Source organism: Aquila chrysaetos, chromosome 22 (assembly GCF_900496995.4).
Source record: "Aquila chrysaetos chrysaetos chromosome 22, bAquChr1.4, whole genome shotgun sequence".
Lineage (NCBI taxonomy): Eukaryota > Metazoa > Chordata > Aves > Accipitriformes > Accipitridae > Aquila > Aquila chrysaetos.
This window is the reverse complement of record NC_044025.1, coordinates 12,407,444-12,418,167: the sequence shown is the minus strand read 5'-3', so window position 1 is coordinate 12,418,167 and position 10,724 is coordinate 12,407,444. Positions and strand designations below refer to the sequence as shown.

At 44.7% G+C, this 10,724-nt stretch overlaps 1 protein-coding gene across 2 annotated transcripts; it reads right to left on the bottom strand.

Moving 5' to 3' along the window:
• Positions 1–1,651: 1,651 nt before the first annotated feature.
• LOC115334358 (double-headed protease inhibitor, submandibular gland-like) lies at positions 1,652–10,511 on the bottom strand. Of its 2 annotated transcripts, XM_029998468.1 has the most exons (10): positions 10,417–10,511; positions 10,142–10,295; positions 5,820–5,984; positions 5,315–5,337; positions 4,621–4,745; positions 4,336–4,381; positions 3,351–3,475; positions 3,165–3,210; positions 2,336–2,454; positions 1,652–1,842 (listed from the first exon to the last, which is right to left on the bottom strand). In XM_029998468.1, exons 3-10 carry the CDS (start codon positions 5,875–5,877, stop codon positions 1,797–1,799), a joined length of 588 nt encoding a protein of 195 aa, XP_029854328.1. In that variant the 5' UTR covers positions 5,878–5,984; positions 10,142–10,295; positions 10,417–10,511; the 3' UTR covers positions 1,652–1,796. The 2 variants fall into 2 exon arrangements, with proteins under 2 accessions (XP_029854328.1, XP_029854327.1); XM_029998467.2 differs by lacking the exons at positions 10,142–10,295; positions 10,417–10,511 and having other exon boundaries at positions 5,820–6,137.
• Positions 10,512–10,724: the final 213 nt, after the last annotated feature.

Here is a 10,724-nt window from a genome sequence, read left to right as displayed (position 1 = left end):
CAAACCTTTCCATCTTCTAAAGAGTTCTTGCTTAGAGGCTTATAAGGCATCTAGGATACAGCCACATACCCAGTACTTGCCATTTGCCCTCCTTTTCCCTTTAGGTGAGCAGCTCTTCTTTGGGCTTTTCCAAAGCCTTCCAAGCTCCTAAGCAAGTGTCTGGCTTCCTCAGGCAGAAACCACCACTGCAGAGAAGGCTTACAGTAGGGTCTTACTGGTGAAGACAATTTCCTGCTATGGCCAAAACTCCACTAGTCTGTAGCCACTCCATAAACCTCTTGGCCAACAAGAAATTATAGCAGAGCTCTGTCCTGTGCTGACAGGTCTCTGTTCACATCCACTAGCTACTTAGACTGTTCCTTAATTATTTTTCGCACACATACAAGCAGGTAAGCAGTGAGAACTCTCATGACTCTCCAGGTTGTCTTTTCTTAAGAGCAGGCACAAAGGCATGATGTGATTTATATTGCCTGTACTAACAGAAAAAAACCCCTGAGAATAAGAAGTTCCATCCCTCTTCCCAGGACAGAGCACTGCTCTGTGCTAGTACTAGGGGAAGGACAAGCCTCTCATGTTCTGGTGGAAAGCACCTACAAAATTCCTGCTCAAGAAATTATCTACTTCAGGAAACGAGACCCAAACGAAAAGGCTTGGAAGTCACAGATTTTGTCCTATGTATCAGCCCTGGCAGCAGGTATTCTTGCTGCATAACAAGAGAATGGAAGGTGGAGAAAGAAAGAGGAAGGGAGTGTGTGAGCCATGGTACTAGGGACTTTTTGCCTGTGCTGTTTGCATATTAACTCCTTGACTCACCCCAAAAGGTGGCACATCATCATGAACATTCATATATATCATTGCTTCTCCAGTGCACTCTTTAGGCTCCCACAAAGATGCTATCTCCATACCTTTTTTCCCAAGACAGAAAGCATCTTGGACCTACCAGCACATCTTCTGGCCCTTCTTTCCTGGGATTAGAGAATCCAAGACCTTTTCCTGAAGGGTCTCCTGTCCTACCTCTGCCTCAAATACCCCAAGTACAACTTTTCAGATCTTGTCTGCAAGAAGCTCAAAGCCTGAGCCCAGTCTAATTTGTCCTCGGGTTCTCATTAGGCTCATTACAGCCTTGCCTAGCTTGCTGCAATTTTCTGCTGATCAACACAGTCTCGACGGACACACCCTTCAAGGAAGCAGCAGTTCCTAATTTTCTTCCCTATGAGATAGCCTCCTCCCTTTGCCATAAGCCTCCTTTTTACAATGCCCTGCCAGACCTGCCCCTTGCCCAGGTGTGACCAGGTAGGGCTGACCACGGCCACCTTTCTCTTTCACACTTCCCCAGGGCCATTCCCCCACACCAGGGCCCCTAAAAGGACCAGTTCCTCGAAGACAAAGACACATCCATTTACACTCTATAAGACACCGAAATTAGGAAAGTGGCAGTATTTTATAGCAGCTTGGTTTCTCTTCTCATGGTTTGGTATGGAGTGACGTACTCTTGTGAGGGCTTGGGCTGGTGTGTGATGGGTGTTACGCTTTGCTCTTTATTGTGGTTTATTTCACAACTTCTCCTGCCTGACAGATAAGTACCTAAAAGCCTGAAGACCATTACCCCTGCCCTGAAAAAAAAAAAACCAACACCAAAACCAAAAACCGGTCCATGGCAAAGAGAGTGGCTGTGTTTAGTTTATTGATCAATCAAAGCAGAGACCAATGTGCAACAGTTGAGGGAGCAGGGAAGAGCGTGTTTGACTGCAGGATTTGTAAGGGAAAAATCAGGGCGAAGGGTATGGCTCCAGCGCTCAGCATTCACCACGGTGTTTCAAGAACAGAGTTCCCTGGCTCCGCCTGAAGAGAAAGAGGGAGACCAAAATTACAGACATGGATCTCAGTTTTATAGTCTAACTTCACCCAAATAAGCCAATGCTCTCGTGCTCTCCAAGTTATAAAGTACTTCTTTTAATGTTTCACCTCTTTCCTGATTCCCCAGGTTACACGCTTTCTCACATTAAAGAGATTTGGGACAAACCCCATAATTTTGGACACCTCCTACGGTCACACTTTAAAACGATCTGGCAGGGAGGGAGTCAGCAACGCTAGGAGCCTGCAAATGGGGAGCTGGATTTAATTGCGAGGGAAGGAGAAGACTCACTCAGGCTTAAGATCTGCAGTGCCTGGGGGGTGGCAGAGGAGTGAGTGTCAGGAGAGGAACATGGAGCAGGGATGGATTTACCGAGGGGCTAACAGGAGCTCTGGGGCTTCCACACCAACTGCTGCTGCTGCTGCTGCATGTGCTCCAGCTCCTCTGATTTCATGGCTACATGGTGAGCTCCATACTTACGAAAATGCGCTGCAGAACTGGCACTTGTTTCCATAAGTTTTGCCATCGGAGCCACAAAGGGGCTTATAGTCAGCGGTGCAGATGAGATTGTTACCCGGCTGTTCGCCGCAGTCAATCTGCTAATAATGGAGCAACAACACATTTTAAAGCTTTTGTTCCTTATATTTTCCTACCTGAGTGTTTTATGTTTATTTAATGTTTATGACATGCCAAAGCATAAACGCTCTTTTCAGGTGCAGGGCTCTGTTGTTCTAGCAACTCTGCAAACTCAGAGGCAGAGAACGCGCTTGCCTGGAGCAGCCTGAAGTGAGGAGAAGGCGGGGACAAAAAAATCTAATAAATACTATTATAAATAGTGAAATGACCGTGCTGATATTTCCAGGCTGGCCCTCCCACTGGCTGCTCTGGTTCAGCAGGCTAGCAGAGCCAGGCATACAGAAAGTGGATGGTCGCGAGCCACGCTGCAGAAAAGTATTCCCACCTGAAGAATCACCACTACTAATAGTGCCAGTAGTATATGACCCTCCTGCTCTCCCGCAGAAGGTATGAGGCAGCAACTCTTGCTCAGCCCCTTTCCCAGTAACTGAAGGTCTCAGCATTCGCTGACTGCTGTGTTCCCAGGTCAGAGGGCACACTGCGTATCTGAGTCATGGGTTTGGTTCAATCCCCTTTGACCCTAGCATACTTTAACTATGTTCCTCAAATCCTATTTCCAGGCCAAATGTACCAGGATGGTGCAGGCATTTCTATTATTTAGTTACAATTCAGTGAATTTGTGTTGTACAATGTATTGTAACAGCAGTTAAGAGTGCAGATTTCTGCGCTTTACCTCTGAGCATTCTCCCTTGTGCCTCAGGTCTATGTCCAGTCCATTCCTTTGAGAAAAAAGCGAGTTGAGAATGAATGAGCACAGCGCAGCCACTTCACGGGTCAAACTACCTCCTTATGCTCTAAATACCAACACGAGCACCTACGGATCCAGAAACCCCTCCCGTGACCCAGCCCCTTCACTTACACCACAGCATTGCAGAAGCTGCACTTGTTTGCGTAGGTAATCCCGTCAGTGCCGCAGATGGGCATGTACTCCAGGGTGCAGGGGATCGCACCACCGCTGGATCTCAGGTAGCCAGTACAGTCAAGCTGAAACAGTCACAGAACAACATTTTAATCTCTGCTCCCCTTTGCATCAGTCCTGTGCAACAGAGCGTGGTGCAAGAGACATCTCCCCCTCTCCCCAGGTCTGCCAGGGAGAGGAGCTCCCAGCCCCAGCGCGGTGGCATTGAAGGAGCACAAACAGTTGAAATCCTGCACGTGGGTACAGCATGATCCTGGAGTATCTGTTTTTTCCTGTCCTGAAGTGAGGTTCATCCCTGTCATCTTGGGGATTTTCACCATGAATGTCACCATGAAGGATCTTTGCCTAAAATGCCTTATGCGGCAGCAACTCTTGCTGCGAAATGTCAATGCCACTTTAAAATGGAGTTTATGCTCACCTCGGCGTTTCTGCAGTTACTCTGAGTGTACTGAAATGGAATGCATTGTGTTATGTTAAATTGTTTCTTTACTTTCTCTAACCTAAAAATAGAGATACTTCTCCACGGTAGCTCCATATATTGGCAAACAAACTTTATGTTAAATGTTCTGATAGAATTGTTTTTCTGTTAGAAAATCCAAACTTCCTCTGGGAATTTCTTAGCTTCAACAAGCCTCTAAGTCTAAGTCTAAAGAGAAGTGTTTTGATAACACAGAAGCATTATAGAAATCAAAAGTTTCCATTCTTAAGTCTGGTGTTATACACAAGATAACATTTAAAAACTCATTGTTCAAACAAAATTTAAAAGAAATTCTTGCAAATCTGAAATTCTTCATTTTCATTCCATTTCTGACAGTTTGGAATTCTGTGGGTTTAGCACAGAATTAATCCTAGGCAAGGTTTCTGTCTAGCTCTCTTTTACCCACCACTGCTCAGCGCAGCAGAAGGAACCAATCTCAGACGATACCTTAACACATCTTCCATCGTGCTTCTTGTCGACGGCTTGGTTTCGGCTAGAGGGAGAGAGAGAGAGAAGGAAAGGAAGGATTAATCTGTTCATACCATGTAGTCATCTCACTCATAAAGCCCCAGTAATTAATCATTCAGGAGCTTCGACACGGAAGATCGCGGGCATTAGGGAAGACAGAAACTTAGGAAAAATCTAGTCCACCCCACGATTAGTCACAACCCCAAAGGCTTTTGTCTATTGCTTGAACTGGCATTGTAGGTAATCAGGAGACCTGGTACTCACAAGATTTCATTGCAGAGGGAGCACTCGTTGGAGTAGGTCACGTCGTCAGTCCCGCAGACGGGTTCATAGTTGCGGGGACAAGCAAGCCCCTCTTTTCCAGACAACATGTACGTGCCGCAGGAGGCCTGTTAAAGACAACTTGTCGTTTCTCCAAATGGAGAGAAGGGTATGCTTGTGTTAATCATGTTTTCGCTGCGTTGGGAGACTACTGTTGGTAATTTTTTTTCCCTATTGTTCCTCCATGGTGAAGAAGAGAGGGAACAAAATATACCATGTTTCTTACAGCATACAAAAGCACCTTTTTGCTACTAATTAAGACTTTCAGTACTTTCGGCAAGAATTGCAGGCAAAAATGATCATTCCTTGGGAAATCAAGACAGGGAAGATATTTAGGCAGTTATTCAATAGTTGTGTAGATTTTCTGCTGGCGCTCTGTGTTGTGCTGACTCACTCTACGTTATTAATTACAGTCTTTTTTATCATTATTACGGTAAGTTATCTTTCTCTGACAATGGTATTTTCTTACTTTGGGGAAAAGAGGTGGTATAATACTTAGGGGCTTTTTCCTTCTTGCTTTCTTGCTCACTTTCCTTTTTTTCCTCCCTCAAGCCTTCCTTGGGATACAGTGTGAGTATGAATTATTCATCTAGACTTAGAAATCAAGACTAAATGACAAAGAAGATCTACTACTCACCCGTTTTTGAGCAATAACAATATCTACAATAAAAACAGAGATTATAAAATATAAAAATTGTACAATGTCCTTGACTAAAATTCCTTTGGAATCATCAATTTCCCAACAGAGTAACCAAATATACTTTTTCATTACTGAGAAGTGATTGTTTTCCCAAATGTTTTATCTACTCCAAGTAAACAAGAAGTTATATACTAAGATTAAAAAAATCAATTCTTTGTGAAACTGGAAATTTTGACTGACTAAAGAAGAAATAGGACATAAACTTTTCTCCTTTTGCGGCACTATTATCCCCACTAAGGCTCATAAGCTTAAATCAGACAAATGCATCCTACCAATCTATAGTATTTATCCGCACAAGGATAAAGTTCATTAAAAGAGAGCCTGCGTATTACTAAATCATTACATTTCCAAAGGGCTGAACTCTCCTTTAGGATGTATATATAAAGGCAAATGTTCAGGAGGACTGGAGATACTAGCACAGACTGTAACAAAAACAACTTACCAGAAAGGCAGCTGAGAAGCACAAGCCCAAGAAGGGCAACACTTCTTGTTGTCTTCATAGCAGAGATGGTTGTATAGCCTGTTACTTGCAAATCTGTCACTGTTGAGTTCAGTAGGTGGTTCTCAGCCTTCTCTATCCACACTGTATATATACATCTCCCTGACCCTGTGAAGTCATCCCAGAAAGTAATTATTTGCTCTGTAAACTAAGAAAATTGTATTGATTATTGAGTTGAGCTCTAAAGAATACTTGTTTGTTAGAGAGATGCCCAGAAGAATTAAACAAAAATCTGAGCTACACCCAGCTTGTTAACAAAGGCGCCCTGCTGTACAAAGAGTGATTTGTACTTTCCAAACAAGAGCACTGTCTCAATAGCAGATGTTGTGAAATTACGTATGGAAGTTGGTAAAGCAAAAAAAGCCCATTTGTTGAAAGCGTTTGAACTTGCACACACGATATTGCATACACTAAACGGTATTTGGGCTCCAGGAGATTTGCGTGGCACAGCAGAGGTGGGGGGGGGGACACAGCAGCAAGGGACACTCTAAGCTTTTACGGACATAAAATCTGGGGTTTGGCAGGCATCAGTGTACTTTAGAGATGCTGAGGGCTCAATGAATCTCTCCACACTCTCTCCTGTAGTTTTCTGGTACACTGGATTTCTCACCAAAAGGAAGGAAACAGTGATCACAACAGGAAAGCATTACCTAAAACTTCAGAAGTTTATAGGACATTTCTGTGTAGGAGCAAGAGGTATTCATCTGTTGGCAATGTGTATGAGTCTGATTAAGAAATGCTGAGAATAAGTAGCCTTAAGTCTGGACTGGGATAATGTCTCCTCTTAATGGCACACAAGGGGTATTCTGTGCAGGTGAAATGGGCTTCTTAAAACCAGAGGCATTCAAGAAAAATTTGCAGCAGCTGCAAACTGAAGGCGAGTCCTTAGGCTCCCCCCTTCCCCCTCTATCGTATGGCATTAAATTTAGAATGTCATCTGAAAGTCGTGGTTTAGGGAAGATAATTGAAGAATAACATGCTAGGCTCTGTTAAGTGATTCAACTCTATTGCCGGGGTATGGAAAACCAAATAAGGAATATTGCATAAAATAATACATTTTTGATTTAAGGAATTGAGGGATGGAACATGTTTGTGCTTTAGAGGAAGCTTGATTCATACATGTGGCTTAAAGGCAGCCTGAGTTTTAAATAGAAAATCAGAATTGTTTTTCTTATTATCGTGGGAGATGTTCAAGTCTTAGCAAGGGCAGATAAATCATAAAAATGTAGTTGAAAGTGTAAGGGAATTGTAGTCACAGAATAGAGCTTGCAGGATTTGGCCTGTTAGAATCATCGAATGGTTTGGGCTAGAAGGGACCTTAAAGCTCACCTAGTTCCACCCCCCCTGCCACGGGCAGGGACACCTTCCACCAGACCAGGTTGCTCAAAGCCCCATCCGACCTGGCCTGCAACACTGCCAGGGATGGGGCATCCGCAGCCTCCCTGGGCAACCTGGTCCAGTGCCTCACCACCCTCACAGTGAAGAATTTCTTCCGTATATCTAATCTAAATGTACCCTCTTTCAGTTTAAAACCATTACCCCTCATCCTGTCACTACACTGCCTGATAAAGAGTCGCTCCCATCTTTCCTGTTGGCCCCCTTTAGGTACTGGAAGGCTGCTGCAAGGTCTCCCCGGAGCCTTCTCTTCTCCAGGCTGAACAACCCCAACTCTCTCAGCCTGTCTTCATAGGAGAGGTGCTCCAGCCCTCTGATCATCTTTGTGGCCCGCCTCTGGACTCGCTCCAACAGGTCCCTGTCCTTCTTATGTTGGGGGGCCCAGAGCTGAATGCAATACGTGCAGTACTGTTTGTATCAATGAAATAATTTTCCTGACAAATAAATGAGTAATGCTATTTGCATCTTATTCACAAATATCAGAAGTTGAAGGATTCCTTTGAAAGCTGTTTCTGTTGTATTCTTAGCATCCTGACTGACTTTCAGATTCCTTGAACTGATTATGAGCATATTTGGAAGGGAAACAGTAATCACAGAAGCATTAATATTGATTATTCTCCAGGGGCAAGAATGCCAAAGCCTGAAAATCCTCAGAACTTGCACCAGCCGCCGGTAGAGATGGCACTTGCTGGTTCTGCAGTGATTAGTGAGGCTACGGGAACATAGTCCGTCTCCTCTTCAGCTCTGCGACCCGAGCTTTTCCATATCCACCTCCAGATCTGAAATCCCCAGTTACCAGAAACTGTGCTACTTCTCCAGTTGCCTCTCCTGCCAGGCTGAAATCACACTGGTTGCTCAGGAGCTGTTGTGAATGTCAGAGTATCTGCTAGGGAGCTGCATCGTTCTCCTGTTTGGCCAACACCTGCCCTTTGATTAATTAGATCCGCTGGGGAGATCCCCCTCTGATTGATTGCTTCTGAGGATCTGAGTAGCCAGCCAGGACTGCTCCAAAAGCAGCTCTTTTCCTCCAGTAATCCCTGCCACTTCAGCAGGCAGCAGGGAGAAAAAGGGAAGCAAGGAAAGAGTCTTGCTATAGGGTCTATGAGAAAGGATGGGTGATAATTGGTAGCAGTCAGGGCAGGGCAGCAAGAGCTGCTGGGCTAGGTGTGACGTGGGATTGCACAAGGGAGCTCCATTAATAAGAAACAGAGGGAATGGGACAGAAATAATTGCGGGGCAGCAGACAGGTTGAAAACAGGCATTAGGAGCAGCCAAAAAAAATCTGTCTCCATGTATTTGGAAGAGTGAGCTTTGGGAAATGTCATACACATGTTGCAAATGGGAAGGGTAAAGTGAACTCACCTGTTCTTAGAGGGCAAACATTCAAGAAGGTTATAGCTACTGAATGGGATAAACATTGGTAGTCATATGATGGATCCTCTTGTATTAAGGTAAATTTCCAATAACTCTGGAAATTCTACCCAGTTTCTATACCAGCATTATTTCTTCCCATAGCAGTCATATTTTCCTGGGAATCTTTTCCTTTGGTCTCAATACTCCCTATCTCAAGTAAGTCCATAATCTACCACAACCTAAAAAATTCTTCATTTGTATTCCCTGCTTTAGTTTAAAACTTGTCACAGGCTTCATCTGACTACAAAGAGAAATGATACTTATTAATTTGTTTTGAAAATAAAAAAGGTGGATGTGTGCATGCAAGACAACGTGTTGTTATTCCAGCAGCAGTATCATTGTCCTTGCTCCTCTATCCTGCTGTCACACACCACACCATAATCAAGAATGAAGTGGTACTATGCTCCAGTCTATGCTACTGTAGAGACAAATGCAAAACGCATTTCTTTGCCATTGACTAGCGATGTGGCACACCGCAAGAGCTCGCAAAACAGGTTGCTGTTCCCAGACCTCTGCACACGGGGGCAGAACTGGATCTTCTATGAGAACATGAATTCAATTTACAGCAAGCAAAGCCCCTGCTCTAAGCCGCACTCATCTAATATTTCTCCTTGTAGTTCAGCTATCTGATTGCTGCCTGCATATCTCCAGTCTTTTAAGCATAGATGATATCACAGGCAAGGGTGTCTGGAATAATTTGACTGTCTGGGAGCCGCATACTAACAGCAAAAGGCTGAGGATCTGGCCCTGCACATCCCAATCCCTCAGCGAATCTCAGCTCTGCCTCACTGCAATAGCTCTGACACAGCCAGCCCCCAAAAATGACGTCTCCAAGTAATTTTCTTTTAAAACATCGTTTTATTTTTCTCCGCATCAAGAAAGAACGTACTAACAAACCATTTATCCTGAATGAAGCCTCAGAGAGAAACTGCGTTAACGGAAAGGTCTAGACTGGCCTGAGGTATATTTTGGCCAGCAACAAGTAGAACAATATGTTAAAACAGAAGCATTGATATAAAATAGAGCAGAACAAAATAACCACATGCAATGTGTTAATCAGGTTGTGGGGTAATTGAATGGCATTTCCTAAATTCACAAACATGAGATAATGACATAAAGTGCCGAGGTACTGCTTAAAGAATTGTACCATAAAATACCTCGGCAGGCAGACAATGTTTCCTGCCTTGAATTTCCTGGAGGGAGAGTTAGATTAGTAATGGTGAGAGGATTTTGTGTTGTTGTGGCAGGATTTTATTGAGCAGCAACAAAAAAATTATTTCCAGCGAGGCACCCATAAAAGAGGACTGTCTTCCTCTCCATCCTAAGAAGCTGCCCCCCCCCCGGGTCAGGGGGTCTGGGGTGCCGCTGGGGTCCTGCTCTGCCCTCGGTTACTCCCGAGTAATGCTGTGTAACTCCGCACCAGGGTGGAGGATTTGTCCCCGTTCATTTCTACTCACAGTTTCCCCTCAATTGCCCGGTGGATTTTCCTGTTTAGCGGACATGGCACCTGGAAGATGCTCTCTGAGGACCACGGGGATCTTGAGCACGATCGGGAGCTCCGCTTGTCTCCAAGGCGTCATGGCTCCTGGGGGGCCATCCTCATCCTCTCTGCTGCTTCCCAGGAAAGAAAAGAAGCGCTGGAGCAGGTGTTCTCTTACCGCCGACTCCCTCGCTCGGTGGAGGGGGACAGGAAGGAACATGAAGCCCCTGAGCCACACAGCCCCGACACTACCTCCCAGAGCCTCAATTTGTCTTGGTCCTAAGAAATTGCATCTGACACTGAAATGCCTTCCCGCACACAGACCTCCCTCTCACAGGAGGGACATTCCAGCCCCGGGAAGGGACTTGGCACTAAATGGTTGCAGAGAGTCATGTCTTCTGGAAATACATTGTCTCCCTTCAGAGAGCTGCTCTCTCCAGTCTCTGGAAAGTGACACATTGTCACTTAAGATCATTAACTCTTTGACTGTGTGACTGCTGCCTGTACAGCATGCCACAGTGCCAGTGCTTCGCTGTTAATGAATAATAAATTAACGCTGT

Bases quoted from the DNA above. Each gene is read 5' to 3' on its own strand.
- LOC115334358 (XM_029998468.1), bottom strand. From the start codon at position 5,877: ATGAAGACAACAAGAAGTGTTGCCCTTCTTGGGCTTGTGCTTCTCAGC. The intron at 4,382-4,620 runs GTGAGTACCAGG...CTCTCCCTCTAG, and splicing joins TCCCTCTGCAATGAAATCTT to CCGAAACCAAGCCGTCGACA. The intron at 2,455-3,164 runs GTAAAGCGCAGA...CTCCATTATTAG, and splicing joins ACAAGGGAGAATGCTCAGAG to CAGATTGACTGCGGCGAACA.